Source organism: Sabethes cyaneus, chromosome 2 (genome assembly GCF_943734655.1).
Source record: "Sabethes cyaneus chromosome 2, idSabCyanKW18_F2, whole genome shotgun sequence".
NCBI classification, from domain to species: Eukaryota; Metazoa; Arthropoda; class Insecta; order Diptera; family Culicidae; genus Sabethes; species Sabethes cyaneus.
Genome location: NC_071354.1, coordinates 25,340,214 through 25,363,237, shown reverse-complemented (window position 1 = coordinate 25,363,237; position 23,024 = coordinate 25,340,214). Strand labels below are relative to the sequence as shown.

Here is a 23,024-nt window from a genome sequence, read left to right as displayed (position 1 = left end):
ATTGCTTTCAATTGGGAAGTTCGAATTATCTACAACTGAAACAATTTCATTTTATAATTACTAGTTTTATTTCTCCATTTTGTTACTGAAAATTCACGTTCAATCATCTTTATCATCATCCTGAGTAAACTCACTGATGGCGGCCACCTTTAGCACCTCGTGCTCGTCGCCACTTTCGTCATCGCGCGGTGCCTTGCGTTTATCGGGCTTCTTATCTTTCTCCTTTTCCTTCTTGCTGGTCGTACCGGCTGCCACATCCAGTCCACTAGACCAAGTTCCTCGTGGAATATCCGAGTAGGCAGCTGGATCCATCGGGTCGAGTGCAGCCGAACTGCTGGAGCCGTGCTTTCCGCTGCGCCCACCACCACCACGACCATCTCTTTCGCGATCCCGATCGCGCTCACGTCGTTCGTCGCGACGATCGTCACCCCGACGATCTCGGCGATCCCGGTCGCGCTCTCGGTCCCTTTCACGATCTCGATCCCGGTCACGCTCTCTTTCTCTATCGATTCGATTGGTTCCCTGGGTTATGCGGGGCCGTTTTTCATCATCCCTCGACGGGTGCTTGAGATGAGGTCTTTTGGGAGGGTTAACTATCGGTGGTTTCAAAGTTTCACCGATTGGCCCGACCATAGCTTGGTCACGGTTCGTCGGCTTCGGAAGCGGAGGATAGCTTTCCACGATGACGGCTTTGGGAATTGCATCATTGGCGTTCTCCTGATTCTTAGTAATCTCCATCAACTCTTTCCGAAGAACTTTGGCGCTCTTAGTCATTTTTGCGTCCGGATGTGTCGGAGGCAACCAGGAAACAATTCTAGTCTCTTTATTGTAGAAATAAAAAGCTTTACAGCCAATATCATACTCCTTACGCCAGTGTCGAGGAAGCGGATATCGCTCCAATAGACGCTTTGCTCGCTTCTCGTATTCTTTTTCGATTTCAAATTCAACCTCCCCGTATCGTTGAACGCAGTACATCGTACAGTGATGATAGATGTTGTACTTGTTCTGGCATCCATCGACAGACTGAAATCCATATCGTTTAACCATTTTCTGCTTCATCTTCTCGGACCAATCCATAGCTGGATTAATTTTGCGCTTCTGAATGGGATACTCGAAAGCCTCGGGATTGATTTGATCATACTCATCGTAATCCTCAGCGATAATTTCTTCATTGTTGAGATCTGCATCCCGGCGGTCTTCCTGGGATTCACTGTCCGATTGAGACGAAGATTCCGAGTGATGCTGCTGTCTGGATGGAGGTGGATGATGGGTCTGTTGATCGGCCGGAGCGGCTCCAGCGCCACCCTGAATAATGCCTCGCTTGGCAAGACGCTTTTGCAGTGCCTCGGGAAGCATTGTAGTATTATGCTTGTTCTCAGTAAAGAATTACACTGTTGAGCACTCTTTTTTAACACCAAAAATAATATAAACTAGCATCAAAGATCAATACCAAATTATTTTGGATTTATTTGACAGCTTCTTGTTTTGAAATTTGAATTAGCACGCTGAAATTATTATTTCAATTGTGAGTAAATATATTCATTTGACGCGGATGAGCCCTCTGTGTTTCATTTGTCGAATTAAATAAATGCAGAATGCTTTACGCTTGGCTTGACGGAATGTAAATAATAAATACCATCAAAAGAATAAACGCACGCGAATTTAAATCAAATCAACACGCAGGTAGAGTTAGGTAAAAATTAAATTAAGTGTACCTATTTTTGAGTACCACCGCTGGGCAGGGGTTATATACAGTTAGGAGGCTTAAAAAATTGGATTTTTCTACAATTTTTCTAGAGAAAACCCTTTAACTGATTAAAGTGAAGATTTGTGATCGCACATTGATGCGCTATACCGTGGACCCCCGTTCGTTTGACCGTTTTTAATCTGAACACTTTTTAATTTGAACCCCGTTGGTTTGCACGACGTGCAAATTAAAAATGGTTCAAACGTCATACTCAATATGACATCATTTGCTTATGCAGACATTGCACATAAACACGATTTGTTTGTGCTGATCTAGCGTGTTTAATCTGTTTCACATTGCGTTTTCCCAACGATTATAGTAGAAATCCGATCGGAGAATGAAATATTCGCTGCTTGAAACTGCCAACTGAATCAAACCACCAAAACAATAACAAAGAGCAGGGCAGCCAGTTCACACAAGTTCCAGCATATTTAGGGTTACCAGTTGTTCAAATTAAAAACTAACACCGTAAACTAACAACTAAAAAGTTAAAAATTTCGCGAAATGGTTCACAGCCTTAGTAGGTGGCATACAGACAAGAAGTGTCAGATTCATCTCGCGTGAAAAACGAGTACTTTCAGATGTAGGGCACGGGAAGGTATTTTCGGCCTGTTTCTGAATTCAGCCTATTTTATTTTTCTTTTGCTAAATAAATACTTTGCCGATATTCAACTTTACCATGTTACAAATATTTTCTCAAAAATGTATCTAATATATGGTTTGTTGTTAAAGAACATCAAAACCAGTTGCTTTTTCACTAGACCTAGGCCCAGACCGAAAAAATAGAAGCAGTTCTCGGGCAATTTTTCAAATAGACCTATGTGACAATGAGAGATTCTCTTCGTGTCTCCTCTCTTCCGCATTTTACGGCGAAACTAATGCATTTTAACATCAGCTTTGCATGAATCGGTTGCCGGAGTCACTAGTTAGCTAAATGTTTTGAAAGTTTCCTTTTCTATGCATTTATGTATCCGTGAAAAGCGGAACAGAGGAGACGCGAAGAGAATCTCTCATTGTCACTTAGGTCTATTTGAAAAATTTCCCGAGAATTGCTTATTGGGCTGACAGGTTAGTAAACCCAGTCGCCGTCAGTAGCCTTTGTACTGACGATTAAATCTGCGCAGATCTAAATATGTTCTTTCTAAGCTATATCGCACCTCTGTGCCAATCCTAAGTGTGCCTAAGTCACGCCCTGTACTAGACGTATGCTTTGAATGTATCAAATCGAGATGGCGCTTCGGTTGATACCCACCATTTGACGTTTCTCCGATGTTTTGAATATTTTGAATGAGTGCATAGTGCATTTGCGTTGCATTCCGCGGATGCAGTACGGTTACAATATTAACCGTTTGTTATCCCGTACGTAAGTCCGTATGGCAGGAGCGACTGTCGTTGGTTTTCAGCTCAAAATGGTTCCAGAACTACAGGAAGTTCTCCAAGTTGTACAGGAGAAACTCTACCGTGGATATATGTGTTCGAAGCAGAGTGGAATTGACTGGCTAAACGTGAGTAGAGAATATAACGGCCGGTATTCCGTTGAGACTCCCGTAATAAGTAACTGTAATTTTTTAGGGGATTTGCGGCGACTTTTACAAACTATTTCGGATTTTGCACAAATTCATCGTTTTCGAAGGGTGCAATAATGTAGGTGTAATGGAAATCACGTTCCTATGTTTGTCCCAAATTGTGGTGTGCATTCGGTGTCTGGAACGGGCTTTGACTGTTGAATGTAAAAAACAGTGTGTTTTATCGGTAGTATACGCTATAGAAAAGATTACGATATGTAACTAAACCAAGTTTGTTTTTAGTCTACCCGACAATGTTTTCTGGACAGGATAATTTGGTGTATAGCAAAGATCAAAGCTTTGGCTGAAGATCCGGGTACTGCCGAGCGTGAAAGTACGATGGAATCTAACTTCGTTAGTTTTTTGGATCTGGCACTCAATTTGGTCGAACCATTGACGGTTGCGCTCGAAAGTAAACACGTCATAAATCAGGCGGAGCAGGACGCTGAAGCTATGATGGAAACAGCAAAAATTAGATCAGTTGTTGAAGCGCTTGTAGCACAAACACTCGCGTTTGGGAATGTTTTACATACGAAAGAGCGAACTCAGCTGACGGCGGCAAGCCAAAAAGTGCTAAAGGAATGCATTTCCTTGGAAAAAGAGTCCGCACTGCAAGAAGGAGCGGACAAACCGAATGCTCAGAATCGTCTTCTCAAAGCAAGTGCTTTGGAAAGTGCTATTTTTAATTTGGAAACACAAGTTAACGATTGTCTGCTACGATTAGTGTATGAAACTTTTGCTGAATTAAGTCAAAATTTAATTGCGAGTATGAGAAAGTTGGTAAAGGAAGGAGCATCCGAAGAAGATATCAGTTTGGCAACCGAAAAATTTGATTCGCTCGTTGATAAGATGATGCAAATTGGGTTGTTTGCCATATCCTATGCTGATAATTACAAAGGTAAATTAATTATTAGTCGCTTTACAAAAGTTAAATAACTTTGTATTGTTCATTGCAGCCGCCTCAACGATTAGAAGCTGTTTAGCATCGATTGAGGCTTTGGATTCCTATCTTGTTCCGTCCATTTTCATACCATGTAATCATCACTCCAAACTGTTGGAAGAACATTGGTCTGATGAGCTGTCCTTGCTTCGATATCACGTTCAAATGATTATCGACAGTAATGCTTTTGCGTTAGCATTAATAGAAATTTTGGATAATGGCATCGATTCGCTTTGCTGTAGTTTCAATGCGACGGAAGCATTGACACTGGTCCGTCAGGCGGAGGTCTTTAAAGAGCATTTAGAAATCAATTTTTTTGATTTAAAATTAGACGAAGATCCGCAGAAAATTCATTTTGAAGACTATAAAATGATGGTTCTTGAATGTAGAGCTATAGTAAAATGTTCCATGGAAGATCCAACGATTGACGCAGAGCGTATTTTAAAACGCTTTCGGATAATGGTGATAAAACTGAGGAAAATTCAACAGGCGATTAGTCTAGGTACAGCGAAGGATACACCACCTCAAACGAATGAAGTGCAGCTGCAAATTCCCGATTCGGCTCAAACTGACGAGGAAAAAGCTGTGGAGCAAAGTGTTAAGGATTTTTTCTCGAGCAGCATTCCGCGTACGTCAACGGCGAGCATTCTGTACCGCAGCCGGCGAGGGCAAGCTCGTTCCAGGCAAGGTTCCATAGCATCGCTGATGGAGATGAAAAGCTTCTCCGATGTGACGGCTCAATTGCGTCAACGTGCAAAAACTACACCGGAAAAAAGTGCTTTCGGTGCGGCTGTGGCCGGCTCCAGTCGGAAAAAAAGAAACAGTTTGCGGATTGCAATCTTCAAGCGACAGTGCAGCAAGCAGACAGCGGAATTGTTCGATAGTTTTAAGAGCGATATCGATTTTCAAATTACAGGTCGGTGGAAGCATACAGGCGTGTTTTTTTTAAACAGAAGTTTATATGATTTTCATTGCAGAAATTTTGGATCAACTGAATGACCTGTCGAGCACATTCTCTCAAACCGAGCATGAGGAGTCCGATTTGCCAACTAGCAATATTTTGGAAAAAGAAGAAATACCAGCTAGCAAGAGGTCTGCTACAAGAGAGGAGATAGCCATTTTAGATGATAACAGGATAAGGATCAATATTACAACTGATATTTGATCGCCCAAATTTTAATTAGTGGATTGGAAATTTCAGTTGCTAATACAATTATTAAGAGTAAAGAATAAAATCCAATTAAAAATAAAAAAAATGTGTGATTGATTCGTTACATTCGTTACGTAAACTCTCATAAAAGTGCTATTTTACATTAAATCGTTTCGGTATCTTCGGCGCTCTTTTTCGTTACATTCCAAGCAATAAGTGCGCCGAAAAGACCAAAACGATTTTAGCTAAAATAGCACTTTTATGAGCGATTGCGCACTTATTGATTGGACAATTTTCCTCGCAATTAGCAATAATGATATGCAGGGATGGCACAATCACTTTGACTCAATTTACATTCATTTGACAGTACCGTCTCAGTCATGCAGAATTTGAAAAAGTTATATATAGGACGATTGAAGAAATAGTTATTATCTACAGCTTTTCTGACTTTATTCAGAATATGTAGATGCAGATTGCTGTATCTTTTATATTTACGGTGCTACAATGCTAGTACCTCTTTAGTGACTAAGTGCTACAGTGCTAGTAACTCGTTAATGACTAAATGAACGTTCATTTAGTCATTAACGAGTTACTAGCACTGTAGCGCAGTAACTACAAAAGATACAGCAAAACTTTTTTCAGCAAAATTGTAGATAATAACTAATTCTACAAATGTCCCATATAAAACTTGGTCTAATTTTGCTTGGCTGAGACGGTACTGTCAAATGAATGTGAATTGAGTCAAAGTGATTGTGGCATCCCAGATGATATGGAAATGTTTCCTCCCGGAATTGTGTGTAATACATTCGAGTTATAAGTATAAGAATGTAGGTAACAAAAAACAACGCATACGAATGCGTAGAAATGTCCCTTGGGATGCGTATTTTTATGATACGCACTTTGGCAGTAAATTCCTTTGTTACCGCGATTGACTGAACGCCTAACACCCGTGTGGTCACACGCGATGCAAAGCGCGCGTAACTTCACACATAGCGTGTCCTTAGCAACGTTGCCAGTAGCGGTGTTGGATCGATAGCGTTACAATTATTTTGCTGTTCGGCAAACCGTATTTACGATTATTTGGAGATAAAGAGAAGGAAAACACACTAAATTTTACCGTACGATAATGTTCAAGTTCAGGAAAAAACTCAAAAATAAGTTGAAATCATCGAAAATCGAGTGCCAGCGAGACGATTTCAGTGTCCTTTCGAATGATTCCGTTCCGGGTGCGAAGCCGGCTACGAAAACAATCGCTTTCGAAGCAGGTACCAGCAGCGACAGCAGTAGTGACACAGACAACACCTACAGTAGCGGCAACGTGGATCTTCCGAGACCACCTCCCGGCAGTCCGGATGATGGGATTCACTCTAGCCAAAACAGCGACCAGCATTCGTCGCCTCTGAGCTACAACTGTTGCTACAGTTATAATTTTAACATTAATTATAACTTTTCGCCACCTCCCCACAGTTGCAACGCTGCTGGTGGGGTTGGACATCCGCCACCGAAATGGTGTGACGAGGATATATGCGAAGAATTGACCCGCTTCGAAAGTAATAGTAATTTAGTTTCGGAAAGTTCGATTGAACCTAGCCGAAAGGGTCGAATCGGCAGAAAAGTACGGCCGGTGTCAACTGAGAAGAGTAAAAGAAGTACATCCAGTATGTCATCCAAAGTGACACCCATGAACCCTAGACTGATGAAAGTTGGAATGAATGGTCCAAAGTGTCTATCGACGAGCGATTTGTCCACCTACAAAGGCAGTATGTTCAGTGAGAGCAGTCAAGACTATCAAAATATCTGCTCTCGTCTCAATTCGGTGAAGGTGACTGAGATATTGGACAGAAACGGAGTAAACCTGACGGATCACGATAGGAGAATTCTGCACTGCATGGTTCTGAAGCGAATCAAAGAGATTGAGCGCCTGGAAGAATCCGTAGTAGCAAAACAATGCTGGGAACAGGAAAAACTGTGCAGGAAAACGTTACTTGATGAGCAGGAACGGAACTATAAAAAAGCCATTCGCCAGAAAAGAAACATCGAACAAATTGAAATCCGAAATCGAAAGCAGCGACTGGAAAGGCTCGAACAACAACAGATCGAGAAAATCCAGAACGAAATAACGGAAAAAGATATTCGTTCGAGCAGTCTGCTAAAAACCCTCGAGATTCAGAAAGGCATCAAGGAGTGCGAGAAGAAAAGCCGCGAACTGAAGCGCATGGAAGAGGCTACAATCAATCAGGAGGAGAAAACGCTGGACAAAGACATCTGGCGGCAGTCTTTGGTCGATCAACTGGAGGAACGTGTTCAGCGTGCGGACGAGCTTCGCCATCGGGTTCTTGACGTGTACCGGCGACGGTTGAAAATTGACAATCAGCTAGAGCGGAAAATGCATTCGCACAACCTGAAGCAAACGCTGGAACAGGAACGGTACAAGCTGCTGCAGCTCAAGGAACGCATTCTGGTGCGGGAAAGTCGTTTCCAGCGGTTCAAGGACAGCAAGAAACGTATTTTTGACCAGTTAAGAAGTCGTGCCAAAACGACTGCCGCGCTGAGAGATATGGTGAAGCATTCCATCAGTCCCGATACGTGCCCGAAGACGATATCCGGAAGTCAACGGGTGCTGAGTGTGGTACAGGTGAAATAGGCTAGGCGGGAAATGTTTCCTAATAGATTCGTACAAAGTGTGAAGCATGTGGTGTGACGTTTGATAAAGTTTACTTGATTTACTTTGCCTAAATAAAAGTATTGTAGATAGAGAAATTTTGTTTTTGTGCCATTTTTCAGCAAAAAGTTATAATTGAATTCAATGTTGTCTAACGGGCTTTGTTTTCCAGGGAATATCAATCAATTTGATCTTGGTGTTTGTTAAAGCAAATCTCAAACGCACATCTTTTCTGTATCTATACATATTTGCTACATATTCCTCGTACCTTTATGCCAAGTTTTATGGAGAATTACTCAGACGTTCCGTTATGGTGGTTGTCTTGTATGATGGCATAGGTGGGAGGTTATTCAGACAAAGCTAAAACATTTTAAAGGTTGTGTTTAATGGCGATGTCTACAACTCCTGCCGCTCTAGAAGCTATACTCAATATAAAACTTCTACACTTCCATCTGAAGCAAGAGGCACTGATATGTGCTTATCGACCACACGCGATTGGCATTTGGCAGTCTGTGGACGTCTGTGTTCCACTGGTCATACTCGATTGTGGTCGCAAATTGTTGCTGAGGACAAGCTTGCCTTTTCTCCTAGCGATGTAAGCTCATGCGTACTTTTCCGTATAGGATTTTCTCAAGTAACTTTCCTCTTAGAGAGGAGTGGTTGTCAGACTACATGGAAAGGAAAATATCCGACTATGTGGTCTGTTACACCGGGGTTCCCTTTTACGAAGGTCGCGCGGATGCTGGTGTTTACTGCCGTGAGCTGAAATTGGAGGAATCCTATTCGTTGGATTTCGTTTGTCCTTGGGGCGAAACGAAGGGGGCCTTGTCCTTGTCGTAGGGCCCTCGTGTTGCTTCAACAGAGGAAGCAGACGCTTCTGTAGACACTCCTTGAGATAGATCTGCCCGTTTACAGTCCCGGTAGTCACGAACGGCGCTCTCCGTTTGCCACATGAGCAGATCGCCGGCCAAATCAGATATTTATTGACAAATTTTGAAAGTTTCTGCTTCCTTATTTCCGCTGGAACATCAAACTTGTGCTGGGAATGCGTAACATTTGATGTTAAGAGGTAAATTGCTTTAACCCTCTCTGTCCCAGGGGTATTTGGGTGGTTTACAACTTTTCGTCATCTAAAACAGTTACTAATAAGCAATTCGTAAAGCGAAACTATGCAGCTTATACCACAATGTTTCTACTACGTTCTAAGATAGAAACAACCATATTTAAAAACCTTTAAAATTTTATCGGCTGATTTTGGTGTCGCAAGTCATGGATCACCTGTGCTACCATGGGACAGAGAGGGTTAATCTCCTTATTCTGGTCCACTGGTCCCTTTCTGCGTCGGGTTTTCGGTTAATCCTCTATCTATAGTATAAAATTCCTCATACTTAACGATTTTGAACACCGCAGACTTTGAACACTTCGCAATTTTTGTTAATTCGCGTGACGATGGCTTCTCGGAGCACCATTCACGTAGAACTAGCTGACCCGGCAAACTTCTTATTGCCGCATATTAAGCTGTGCTGTACATAAATTGTAAATCTCGGCTAAGCCTTGTCACGATCTGAAGTTTTGCAAGTTTCTGAAGAGTTCAACCATTGATTTGGCAGTTGGGTCAAATATGAAACTATGGATAATTTAATATAAAATTTTCAATTTTTCCTCTCACTAAAGTAGAAACTCCTCCCATTGCTATGCCAGATAAAGTAAATATTGGAAATAATGCTAATGAAATCTGCAATCTTTTTGCAAATTTCTTTCAAGAAGTATATACATACAACAACATTTACCGAAAAAGACCGCGACCAGGAATATTCCTCATTTATCCCTGAATTTTCAAACGACATATCTGTCTCTCAACTATCAGAAATTGACGTATTTGAAGCATTCAAAGGCCTTGATGCATCAAAAGGACCGAGGCCGGACGGAATAGCACCCATATTTCTGAAAAAACCTGGCCGAAGAACTTACTACACCATTACAACACCTATTTAACATGTCTCTGAAAAATGGAAAATTCCCCGAAATATGGAAATCTTTTTTCAATTAGTAAAACACAGAATTACAAGTCAGCAACACAACTTTTTTAAAGGCCGCTCTACTGCCTCAAATCTTCTGCAATTTGTAACTTTTACTCTGAATGCAATGGACAATGGCAACCACATAGAAGCTATTTACACGGGCTTTAGTAAGGCATTTGACAGCATAGACATACCATTATTAATCTTCAAATTGGGAAAAATTGGAATAGAACCGAAGCTCTTGAAATGGCTTCAGTCTTATTTAATGGAACGCAAACAAATTGTTCGCTTTCAAAATGCCCTCTCGGACCCTATTCAAGTCACCTCTGGGGTTCCCTAGGGTTCCCACTTAGGACCACTTCTTTTCATTTTGCACGTAAATGACATTTCCTTTATACTTAAGGGGAAACCGAAAGTGGCTCAAAGATGGCTGGGTAAATGGCTACCATTCGAAGCATGTATTGTTTTGCGCCTTAAAAATGCATCTGTATTGGCAGAGCACGCTTTCGCCACGTAATCAGTGCTTCCAGTGCTGTTATAATTTCCTAAAACTTGTAATTCAATTTATCGATCTGCTATGTATCAATAAACGCTCAGCAAAACATAATTGCTAATGGAAAATAAATTTAACTGATCATATCGATCATTACGTGTTCATAAAAGCGACCAATGTATAATTTGGAATTAGTTCATAGATATTTGGTTGCGCACATATTTCGTTGAACTAGCGGTTTCCGAAAAAGCAGCAACACAGTATCAAACTTTCGTCACATCAATGAGCTTTTAAAGAGCTTTCAACTTTCGCCGCATCGACGAGCTTAGAGTGAAGTAAACAAACAAAACGCAAACGCAGGAATCAAAAACGCAATCCGATGCAAGCGGATTAATTAAACATCCTAGTGATCCTACGCATTATTCAGTTGCTGCTGTTAATTTTGATTGAATCGGAATGCCTTGATAAAGAAAACAAACCCTTTTTCGGGATGTTTGTAGTCAGTGCGGTTTGCTGCGGATCAGCTGTTTATGTTTGCAAGCTCCGCTATTTGACATATATTACCAATACTAATGCAATATTCAAATAAACGTTTAGGTTTTTAACGAACACATGAGATGTACAGTACAGTGTTTGTCGCACTAACACAATAACGTTAGCCACTTTCGGTTCCGCCTTAACCACTCAAAAGTACTTATATATGCAGACGACATGAAAATATATATGGAAATAAAAATGCCCATGACGTCGCACTATTTCAGAATGAAGTCAATGTAATCAACACTTGTTGCAACAAATCTTTACTAAACCTGAACGTAAAAAAATTTAACTCAACAGCATTTAGCAGGAAAATTTAAACTCCTCACGCATTGAAACTGTTCAGAAACAATTTCTACTATACGCGCTTCAAAAACTTAACTGGACAGTATTTCCATTACCATCTTATGAAGCACGCTGCATGCTCATCCATATACAAACACTTAAAGAACGTCGCGAACATGCAATGCTTTACTTTATCAATGACATTATTTCTCAACGCATCCAATCAACAGAATTGCTTTCTCAATTAAATTATGTGCCGTGTCGTAACCTTAGAACTAGAAAAATATTTATGGAAAAATCATATAAGACCAATTATGCGAAAAATGGACCAGTCAATAACATGATGCGCCTTTATAATCAAAATTGCGAAAGAATTGACATCACTATGTCCAGAATCCAATTTAAACTACGACTTAGCCATAGGAATAATGTATAGTATATAAGTAAACATTGTAATAATATTACTGTATGTAGTCTACAAATGCTTGACAAATAAGAGCATCCTCTCTCTCAGAAAAAAATCCTGCCTGCAAAAACCCCTACATGCATTGGGGGAGAGGTCTTAAACCATCATTAGAACCATTCCATGCCCCAAAAACCTATGGATATAAATTTTCACGCCGATCGGTTCTGTAGCTTCCAAGTGTATAAGAGTCATGCAGACAGACAGACAGACAGAAATTCATTTTTATTATCTGGGAGTCTCTCTGGGCTGCTCTTGAAATTTGCAGTGCAGTTTTGAATCACTGCAGTTGCAGTAATCAGTGGAACGACTGGTAGGTAGGGAATCGATTAATGTAGGGAAGTGATTGATGAGGAGAATACTATGCGGGCAACTGCGCGGTGCCACTCGTTGGAACGTGGAAAGACACAAACAGAAGACGATGCTGCGAACCTAAATCCTCCGGAAGACAAAGCGCTGCCTAGAAGAGCAAGAGAAATGTGTCGGGATTAGAACGGCAGTGTTTTGACGGACGATCGTGAGGTGACAGAAAGATGGAAGCAACACTTCGATGAATATCTGAATGGCACCCAGGCGGGAATCCATGGCGGCGGGGAAAACAATTTCGATGGTGCGTTTGTCGGAAGAGGTACCAGCTCTAAAGGTAGGCGAAGTTAAAGAGGACAACAAACAGATAAAAAACAACAATTCGGAAAGAAAGCAAAGGAATGGCTTCGGAGTGAAGCAGAACTTATTGGAATGGGACTGAAAAAGCTGGCCACTTTTCTACAGCACCTGATTGGTAGACAAATTTTGACACAGACACTGAAATGTTACCGTGGAAGGTTATCTGCCCGATCTATCAAAAAAGGTAGGTACTAAAATAATATTAGCAATAAATAGACTGTGAGAACTGTCGTGCGATCACCGTTCTCAATACCGCCTACAGAGTGCATTATCAAATCGTTTTTCGCCAATTGCGAACTGGGGTGACATTGCGATTCTCGGTTCGAGTGATTTTGGTTCGTTTCGACCACGGTAAACGAATGGGCGAAACGAACCAAAACCACTCGAAACGAGAATCGCAATGTTACCCCTGAATTCTTAGAATTCATCAAGCCGGCTTCTTTAAAAGACGAATCAAATATTAATATTTTTTGAAACACGAAAAAAGTTGAAAAAAAAAACGCGAGGTTTGGTCTTTGGTCAATGAATCAAATACGTACGCTGTGGAAGATCCTCCGAAGAGGGCTTGAATACAGAGTTCCCACGCACTATTTGTTCGTTGAGTTCAAAACCGCATATTATACCATCAACCGGAAAGAGCTATAGAAAATCATGGACGAGAACAGCTCATTAAACTGATTCAATCTACGATGGATGATACACAGTGCTGTGTTCGGATTACGGGATTGTCAAGTTCATTCAAATCACACAAGGGGTTTCACCAAGGTGTATGGGACCGAGTGCATTTCTAGTGGACCGAATCTAGTCCAATTAGTCTGCTTTCCCGTCTGACATCTGACATGGACATGATCTGAGTCTGACATGGACATTACGGGCAAAAAAGTCGGCGGCGGTGGCTAAACAGTACACCAGCAAAGCGTGAAGCAAAGACTAAGGTAAAGATATAGGTCCAAAACAAGGTCATGTCGGCCGGTGGAACCGAGGTCAACCAACGCTGCTTGGGCTGCAGTGTAACGATCGACGGCGATGAGTTCCATGTAGTTGACGTACTTTTCTATCTTGACTAGTGGCAGCGAACAATGATTCCAACTATAAGACTCGAAGGCGTATTATCAGTGGAAGTACTGCTTACTGTAGGCTTTACAAGTAACTGTGGTCGAAGAGAGAAAGCTTTGTTGTAGCGTACAGGGGAGTTTGGTATGAAGGCGAGGATGAACCACGAAGCACTCTGACGAACCCAATATTTAAAAGGTGGTTAAAACTGGAGGGATATCTGCAGTAAGCAAGATGGTTATATCAGGATCCGCTTTCGAAGCCTCATCTGGTGTGTAAAACGAATTGCGATCTTTAGCGACTTGTGATAAACTCACCAAAATATATAAAAAAAATTTTCTACTCAATCAAATAATTGTATTTGGAATTGACACAATCAACTTATTTACTACAGTGGCCAGTAAACATAGGTACATGGCCAAGTTTTGATTCATAGAGAGAAAATAATAAAAACAACTAAACATGTATCAGCATGTGCAGTCGTTGCAATAATTTGAGCAAAACTAAATGCATTTTACATAAGTAAATATGTAGATCAGAGTATGACTGAATGTTGACGATACTACAAAACCCAAGCTTTAGTCTTTTAATTTACTTCTTTTTAAACTTTGCTAAAATTTTTAATAAAAAATCAGTTCATTATTTTTGATTTCTAATATTTTCTGTTCGTCTAGAATTTCGAATAATATTTCGCCTAACAGTCTAATGATTCTAAAAATTTGTTCGTCATTCATTTCATTACCTTAAAAATGTTTATCACACTCTGTTTCGAGTCTTTACATGCTAAAAATCTTATGTCACGATTTGAGTTATGCCACCTTATAAGATAACTAAAAACGCCGTTATAATTTCACTACATCGAAATCTATAGAAAAAATTGGCACACCTTTTTATCTTAGCATGGCAGTGTACAAAAAAATGTACATTAATATATAGTAAGTCGAGGTAAGCACCCTTCGGGACGGTAGTCAGATGAGCAATGAGGAACCGTTCGGGGGAGCTAGCTTCGAACAATCACGTCCCGGTTCGTACAGCCGTAGATAGTAGAGGTAGCCTTCGTCGTCGATGGTGAAGAATTTACTGAAGTCACCGTTGAAGGTCAGCTTCTGGGTGGAACCAATCAGTTTGATGCAGCTTAGCAGATGGGGTTTGTCGGATGGTCCGGTCTTGCCTAGCCAATGTCGGCCGGCTTCGTTGAAATCGAAGATGAGTGATCCATTGCGGGCAGGACTGGCGGCCAGCGGGGAGGCCACTCCAGAACTGCCCATCGATGTGCGGCGGATATCCATTGCGGGTGAGTTAAGCGCGCTTCGGCTCTTGTAGCGATTGGAGCGTCTTTTAAAATCCGTTGAATCCAGTCGAGGGTTGTTTATTACGTAGTCCAAATTCCAGAAAGCAATCTGCTCACCAACGCTGACCAAAATATGGGGGCAATTGGGATCCTTCCAAGGGCTGAAGTAGAGAGAAGCGACAGCGGCCTTGTGAGAATCCAGCGTTGCGATGAGCCGGTGTTCATCCATGCTGTACACTTCGATGGCACCGTGTTTGTAGCCTACGGCTAGCAGTTCCCCATTGGCGGATAAAGCACAGCTGGAGATTCTCCTTAGGGGAATATTTTCCGGTGGTGCGTAGACATGCAGTTCCTGGAGAAAGGGTGTTTCGTTTTCATCGGCCTTGAATCCTAGTTGATAGATAGCACCATTGGTCGTACAGATAATCAGGTATTGCTCGTCGCAAACCGATGCTCCGTATGTAAGGCTTTGACCGAGTCGGAACTCGATCTGCTTGGTTTCTACGTTTAATATCTGAAATTAAATAACCCATATTAGGATGCAGCAGAAGAAGGTTTGATTTTGAATTTGCGGAATGAAGTGAATTTCATAGATTTCATAGATTTCTAGTAACAGTATTCAATTCCAGTGGGATGTGATAATGCAATACATAGTGTATGTACATCAATCTGTAAACTCGTCATAGCACGACTACCTCTAGCTTACAGTACCTTGTATGCTGGCGCTGGATCAGCTGCATTAAGGCTTAAGTCGTTAGTTGTTTTTATAAACAAAGTTTCCCCTAAAATCACCTCAAAATCATCCTACGTTACCTACCTCCACGGCACAATGTTCGTACACCAGCACCAAATATTGGTCCTTGTGCAAGTAGCACTCGCAGACCTCTTCCTTGATCTCGATGTCAGCGTCTTCCTCGAAACGAACGATGCAGTTGTCTTCGGTGGCTGCAACCAGAACTTGCAAATCGTCGTAGTACTTGAGGACGGTAATGGCTTTACCTAGAGCAAGAACATTTTCCGGTTCCGTACCATCTCCGGGATTAGCCCACTGGCTTAGCCGTAATACTTTACCATTCTTAAGGCCCACGTAAAAGCCCGACCGACTTTGCACACAGCGTTTCAGCTCGCTAGTCAGTGGTTTATTTTCGACTAGCTGAGTGGACTGACAGAAATCGTCACGGTCCGGAAACACTCCGTACTGCAACTCCTGGATGATTCGTTTACGATCTACAGTTTTAATCGTTACCGGTTGATGATCCAGATCCGCTAGAAAACTGGAACTACCCTGCAGTTGAAATTGGTTGCTGATCAACTGCTTGGCTGGAGTAACCATCAACGAATACATGTTGATAACGTTGCCGCTGTCCTCCGAGGACGAAATCAACATGTAGCGAAACTGATCATCATCCAGCGGATGAATATCCACATCCAGAATACTGTGGCTGATGTTGGTTCGAAGTACCTCGCATTGATCGCGAATACTGAATATCGAGATACCTTGTGTGGTACCCAGGATGACATACAGGCTATCGTCAGAAATGGCACTGCAGGTGATACGATGTTGAGACGGCGTGTTGTAGATCACCTCTGGGTTGGAGGATTCAAGTTGATTGCGATTGTTGCGCTTGAGCCTACGCAGCCGAATCTGATTGGAAGAGACGGAAATCAGTGCATTTCTGATGTAGTGAACGTTGATCACACGGTGCTCTTCGAAGCTGTGCTCGACACTGGTTGAGCTTAGATTGAAAATAACGCCGATGTTATTTTCGGTGAGTAGAAGGATCTTTGGGATTCGGAGCGGGTCGTCTATAAGTGGCTTCATAATGTAGGTTTTACTTATTTTGGTGTTGAATCTCGTGTGCTCCGTAAATGTGTTAAATCCGTTGTATATGTAGAGGCCACCTTTTTCGGTGATGGCAAACATTTCACAGCTATCGGGTGGAGTCTTTTTCTTCACGATACAGAAGCTCGAAAAGCGATCGCTTGGATCCTGCGGTCGTAGGTTCTGGCTACGAAGTCGAACATTCCAACTGTCGGATTCGTGCTGTCTGGCGTTCCGATCAGATGGAACGTTTTTCATGGACCACACATTCACAGATCCCGCTTCATCCAATGCCACGAGCATTTTGTTTGCGATATGCATTAGTTGCACGCTGCCCTGGTTGCCATCGAATATTGTAACCGGTGCTGAATACCATGGTGATAGATCAACCATCGAGATTTGGTTGTTATCCAAGCTAACCAAAGCGGAGCTTGTATTCTGGAAGCGCACTTTGATTGGTGGTTTGGGAACTTGTACCAACTGGTGCTGATGAGTGTGATCACTGGAAGAATAGTTGATCGTTAGTGTTTGATAATTATGCAACGAGAGCGAATACTTACATATCACAGAACCAGACGCGGTTGTTATACCGAAGTGCTTGGGTTTCCGCTTTCTCGGCGATCAACCCGCGACAATTGAGTGCCAGCTGCAGCAAACAGGTGTCGGCAGATTTCGACAATAGAACTTCGACACTCATGAGAAAGTCGTGCAAAGTCTCGGCGTATGATTCTGGATCGCGTTCTTGAACGAAAATGTGCTTCTGATACAGCCGCAGATCACCGACCGTATTCGGCAGCCCTGTGTAGCGCAGCTTCTGCTCCAGGAAACCGAAATCCAAAAATAAGTTCGAAAACAATGGAAACATTTGTGATTTTTCTAAATGATTTGCGATGTAGAAGTGAAAGTAGTTGTCGTTTGGGAAGAACTGCAGTAAATCAAGTTCTCTCCGATTGTTCATTGCTTCCTCAATCCTGCAATTGTGATAAACGAATAGAACATGCCGTGATGGATTGGTTAATTTTTAGTCTAGTTAATTTTTTATTATGGTGGGTGATGGTGTGCTTTTGATATCATGGTGGCTTCAAATGAACGGTGTAAATTTAGTGTGGTGCATTACCTATAACTTTCGACCAATCGACGGTGAAGGTTAGCATGTTTATCATTGGGGTTTTCTTTTAGTAGGAAACTGTAACACACATAGTGCAAGACGTAAAAAATCTGCTGATCTTTCCAGTACCGCTTGTCCAGGAGTCCTTTGTTGATCAACTTGGTGGCCCTAGTTTCCGTCTCAGCCGCCGATAGTGCCCAGTAGCGTTGCAGGACCTAACAAGAGGAGAGGGTTAATAATTAGAAATTGCTATATATTCGCGCTTTAAACTGAATCCTATTGCGGTTTGGTTCTGCTAATGTCTATTTGAGAGAATTTCGGTATCGTTTATTTGCCACATTTTGGCATACTGTAGAATAAACATCGTTCTAGCCCAAAAAACTTTACATGATCAGGACTCGAACTCGATGTCACTGCCGTGAGAGTCGGCCTAACGGCGTGACTGATTGCAAAACCGTGGGGATCATCTTGATTTTTGTCCGGTTATATATGTGTCACACTGTAGTTACATCCCGAAAGTACAACTTGCAGACTCATCATCTGTTTGTGTCTGGAAAGACCGTTTAACTGTTTATGTAGGTTGACCAAAAGTCGGCAAGCCAGATCGCCGAGCGGAACTTATTAAAATGGGCCCGACTGACAAGCGGGATCGAGCGCGACAGGGCCCGCTTAAGCAGTACCGTGGTAATCGACGGAGATAAGTTTGAGGTAGTCGACGAGTTCGTATACTCGTCGGCTCACAGGCAACAGAGGAAAACATTACCAACCGTGAGATTAAAAGGCTTATTATCAGCGGAAGTCGGGCCTGCCACGGAAATCACAAACACTTGCGGTCTGAGGTCTTGCGGTAGGTAAATAATGGCTCAGGAATATTCAACCACGCAAAAATTATGTTCTTCTCGAATCGGGTTAGTACCAGAACAAGTGAAGCAAAACCTTTGAAGTGTGAGATATTCAATAAACTTGAGACAGCAGCCATGGACCGAGTGCGTTGGCGTGATGCAAATGATATCCTAATAAACATTACATCAGGACGAGTGAGAATCCTAAGATACCACTTCTAAAAACATTTAGTTTTATTTGGATTTTATTCAATGTTCTATTGCGGTATTAATCATTATCTCTGGTTTTATTATAGTGTGTGCATTACCAAAATGATACGAGCTCAAAAATACTTATAGCTAGCTATAAAACCGTAATAAAAATGTTAACGCTAATTTATTGTGGCTGCTTATGTTACCACGATAAAACTCTCTTATGAAATTACTGTGATTGACAAATCGAATATATTTATTTTGTTTAAACAACTACGTTTATGAAATTGCAAAATCTCGATGGCGTGTTGATTGCAGCCATCTTACATTTTAATATGCACGATAAAATTTAATAAAATTTAATGCTACAAAATTATATAAAATGACGGACATATATATCAGACTAAAGGATGAGTTATCAATACAGCGAAGACAAAATACATGCGAGGAAGGGGCTGCAAAGCGACAAATATTAGAAAATGGAATGATAGCGACGAAGTTGAAGCGGTAGACGAGTTCATGCATTTGGGCTCATAGTTGACCGCCGTTAGTGATACCTGCGGGAAATAGGAAGACGCATTGTTGCAGGAAATAGTGCTTACTTTGGAATCTAGAAGGCATAAGGCATCGGTTCTCAGCAACAAAAAAGTGCGCAGCGGGTAAGATGGATCGATCAAGTAGTAGCCGGCTTATGAACTACAAGGCTACGAAACCAGGCATGAACCCAGTTGTACACAATGTAGAATACTGGGGCCTAAAACAACAAAGCCTTGGGCTTATGCCATCTTTAGACATTACCCTTCTTTTTCGATAGACTTCGCAGCTGGCTGTTAGAGTACAGGAAAATTACAGGGCCAGTGTAACGATCCTACTGACTCTATCTAGCACCGCCTAGCCGAGATTCTAACATACAACGACTAGCTTGTTAGACCAGTATCGTACCGAAGCATCGAAGCTAACTGGACCTATACTTGTTTTAAAAAACGCTTAGTGGCTGTCCTGCACTCGGTGCACCTATTTTGCTTTTTTAGCTGTAGTACCTCAGCCAAGCAAAATTCGAAAATGTTATGTATGGGGCATTTATAGAGTTTAGAGTCGATTACTATCCATAAGGTTGCTGAACTAAGTACTGCTCTATCTTAGGTATTTACGGCGCACTCCACGCATACTTTAGATAGAGCAGTATTTAGTTCAGTAATCTTATGGATAATAATCGACTCTAAACTCTATAAATGCCCCATACATAACATTTTCGAATTTTGCTTGGCTGAGGTACTGAGGTACAGCAGGACAACCCTGTTCACTAGTCAACTAGGCAGACTAAAATGGCTAAGGAATGAGGAATAAGATTCAGGCCAATTACGTCTCAATGGCTCATTATGAATTCTATTCAAAGCGACAAACTTCACTGAGTTTGTGTCGCTAGTACTACAGCTTAATGCTATCTATACTGACCACAAATCACTATTTGGTCGAGTTTCCGGTGTTCCCCAGAGAAGTAATTTAGAACTCCTTTTCTTTTCGTTATTCAACAACGAGCATTATTTTATTACCTTATCTGGATACCGGTTGTTGTTTAAAAAAGCTGCTATTATTTTAATTGACACTAGGATAACCTTATTGGCTTACGTCTCACGTATCGATTCTGAACGCTCCGCAATGAAACGCTCCCGGTCTAACGTGTAGGGTGGTCTAACCGGTAGTTCCGGTAGATTCTTAGAAAAATTTTCATTCGTTTGGTACCAATATCTCCAGAATCTTTTGAGGGATGACTGAGTTATAAGCGTGCAAATGCGAAATACAACGAGCAATAAAAGCACTAGTCAAACAAATATAGAAAGCTCTCGAACTTATTTAAGCTTTTTTATTTCCATTTTGGAACAACTTGATATTCAAAGCTCGAATATCGATGGAAAACAATCGGAATACGGAGATCTTTTCGGTTTTTTGAACAATTCTACCGTCAAAAGATCTGGTAACAGAGACTTTGGAATATCTTTAAGGGTCGAGAGATGATCGGATGATTTCCATAAAAACGGAAGGGGCCTTTGCCTTACGTACAAATATTGTAACGACGATTAAAATAAAGGACGTTTTTTTATTCACCTAAAGAAAATTATTCTAGAAGCCTTACTGTTGCAAAAAACATAAACAGTTGTGTTGAACCGAACCGGTCTAGTGGATGTTGTGTTGCTAGTTTGAACTTCTTCCGTAGAAAAAGTGATAGTGTTTTCATTACTATCCTGTCAAACAAATTCAAGAGAGTCTTCATGATGGAATATTTCTATCGATACTCACCACTTGAGGAATCTTTACGTTATCCCTAAAGATGACCAAACTTCGAAAAGCCTCCTGTTCCTCGGGGCTCAGTTGTTCCAGAATCGATTTGATCGTCATGTTTTCGATCGTGATAGATTGACTCTTTAGGTCGTGTGCCAGTTTGCACCAGATGCCGACCACCGTTGCATCGGATGCGTTATCGTAGGCGCTACCATACTCCGACATCTTGCGGGCGATCAGCTTGATTACGAAAGGATTTCCCCGACATGTGTGATGTATGTCGTGTGCTTCCTTTGGCAAGTGGTCGGATTTCAAACGAAGAGCTTTGCCAAATAACTCCATGCTTTCGTTTTCAGTGAAACCGCGGCCCAGTGTGTGCACTAAACGTTCAGTTACGTTAACGCTCGCGATCACATCCTTGTTGCTAGTGATAACCAGGGTCTTACATTTCAGGTCAAAATCTTTTATCAGCTTAGGATCACGCACATGCGACAGTACTAGCAGGCAGCTTGGAAACTTGTCCTCGATACGCTGCCGCAGTTTACGGATCCGTAACTGTATCTCATTGGTGGGATATCTACCATTGTAAGTGATGTCATCGGATTTGTAATCCGTTTCCATTTGAATACTGAGATTTTCGAGCAGCTCAAGAGTCTGCTCCGGGGCGTTGCAATTTGCAAGATTCAGATAGAAAATTTTGAAACCCATTCGGTGCACGATTGAATAATTTTCGCATGCCTGACTGACCAGAGTCCATTTGCCAGTACCGAAGCCTCCTTCTACGAACAGATACCGGCGGCCACGAACGCCATGTTTCAGTTCCTTAAGGCATTTTTGAATTTGCCACAGATCCTTTCGACGGTACACATTCAGCTCATCGATGTTTGGTATATTGGAATTAGTTTGGTAGGACAGATACTTATCGATCGGAGAGTTTTTTTTGATCGAAGAGGTTTTTCCTTTTTTCAACTCTTCCTCATGCTTTTCTACGATCCACCTGTAGAAGGGTTCCAGCACTGACAAGAAATCTTTTACGATCATGATTTTCCCACTGTGCAGCTTATGCTCCAGGATAGTGAACATCAGATCCAAGCGGTGGTCTAAGTTCACCTCCGCCAATAACTGCTCGCAGTCTGCCCGGGTGAAGATTTGCCGATCGATCAGTTCGTCCTGGATGTCTTCGATATCAAGATCGCCAAGGTCATCGCGCAGTAGGCGCAGGTGTAGCAGCTCGTTGGAACAGGCCATTTCGGTAGCGGCACTATTCTGGAATTATTGAGAGAAAAAAAAAACAGGTTAGTAAGGTGGTAATTAGTACCTAACATCAATAAAAATAAAATAATTCTAGTGGCTAAATACGACATTTTAATGTAATAATGACTCATACAAATTCTATTTTTCAGATTAGAGATTGCTTGATAATGTTGAGATTTAAAAACCTATTTTCTGCCAAACAAAGGCAAAATCGAACAATTTTATGTTACCGGTACACCGCCGCGCCGCTGCACTGACTGGCCGCAAGTGGTTGATGATTCATGAAGTCACGCTGAGCATGCTGCTAGCCAGCAGCACTTCACGCGGAACGTAATACAGCTGCACGTTAAGATGCCTACTTAATCCGTTTTCAATACAGGCTTATGGCTATAGCGTTATGATTCTCAGCAGGAATCAAAGCAACAGTGTTGCAGGGTACAACGAACGACAATATCCGAGAACCCGACCGAAAGTTGTGATGAATTTTGTCCACTATCATTAGAGGCTTGGTACAGATCAGTAGCGCTAACTGCTTGCGTTTTGCTATTTTCCCTCAATCGGGATCGGGTGTTTCACAGTGCAACTATTTCTTTGTTTGCTGTTTTTCCGCCAGTAACTACTACCTATAGGTTGCGTGCTTTGTTGTCACGAAA

At 41.7% G+C, this 23,024-nt stretch overlaps 4 protein-coding genes across 4 annotated transcripts in view; 2 read left to right on the top strand and 2 right to left on the bottom strand.

Moving 5' to 3' along the window:
• Positions 1-78: 78 nt before the first annotated feature.
• LOC128737370 (uncharacterized) lies at positions 79-1,426 on the bottom strand. The gene has a single exon (XM_053831995.1). The coding sequence runs from the start codon at positions 1,354-1,356 to the stop codon at positions 100-102; it is 1,257 nt and encodes a 418-aa protein (XP_053687970.1). The 5' UTR covers positions 1,357-1,426; the 3' UTR covers positions 79-99.
• Positions 1,427-3,156: 1,730 nt separating this feature from the next.
• On the top strand, positions 3,157-5,417 carry LOC128737760 (serendipity locus protein alpha-like). The gene is made up of 5 exons (XM_053832465.1): positions 3,157-3,252; positions 3,320-3,499; positions 3,556-4,210; positions 4,269-5,168; positions 5,230-5,417. The coding sequence occupies exons 1-5, from the start codon at positions 3,157-3,159 to the stop codon at positions 5,415-5,417; spliced, it is 2,019 nt and encodes a 672-aa protein (XP_053688440.1).
• A 1,111-nt stretch (positions 5,418-6,528) lies between these two features.
• Positions 6,529-8,046, top strand: LOC128738142 (uncharacterized). Its single transcript, XM_053833028.1, has one exon. The coding sequence runs from the start codon at positions 6,529-6,531 to the stop codon at positions 8,044-8,046; it is 1,518 nt and encodes a 505-aa protein (XP_053689003.1).
• Positions 8,047-14,251: 6,205 nt separating this feature from the next.
• The window catches only part of LOC128734743 (uncharacterized), a 35,681-nt gene continuing 26,908 nt past the window's right edge, over positions 14,252-23,024 (bottom strand). The window contains exons 2-6 of the mRNA XM_053829078.1: positions 21,136-22,383; positions 17,813-18,018; positions 17,256-17,666; positions 15,691-17,197; positions 14,252-15,387 (exon numbers count right to left, since the gene is read on the bottom strand). Coding sequence (XP_053685053.1) covers positions 14,551-15,387; positions 15,691-17,197; positions 17,256-17,666; positions 17,813-18,018; positions 21,136-22,365 — 4,191 coding nt within the window. The 5' untranslated portion in view covers positions 22,366-22,383 and the 3' untranslated portion in view covers positions 14,252-14,550. The remainder of the gene's footprint in view (positions 15,388-15,690; positions 17,198-17,255; positions 17,667-17,812; positions 18,019-21,135; positions 22,384-23,024) is intronic.

Bases quoted from the DNA above. Each gene is read 5' to 3' on its own strand.
- LOC128737370 (XM_053831995.1), bottom strand. From the start codon at position 1,356: ATGCTTCCCGAGGCACTGCAAAAGCGTCTTGCCAAGCGAGGCATTATT.
- LOC128737760 (XM_053832465.1), top strand. From the start codon at position 3,157: ATGGTTCCAGAACTACAGGAAGTTCTCCAAGTTGTACAGGAGAAACTC. The intron at 3,500-3,555 runs GTAGTATACGCT...GTTTGTTTTTAG, and splicing joins AAAAACAGTGTGTTTTATCG to TCTACCCGACAATGTTTTCT. The intron at 5,169-5,229 runs GTCGGTGGAAGC...TTTTCATTGCAG, and splicing joins TATCGATTTTCAAATTACAG to AAATTTTGGATCAACTGAAT.
- LOC128738142 (XM_053833028.1), top strand. From the start codon at position 6,529: ATGTTCAAGTTCAGGAAAAAACTCAAAAATAAGTTGAAATCATCGAAA.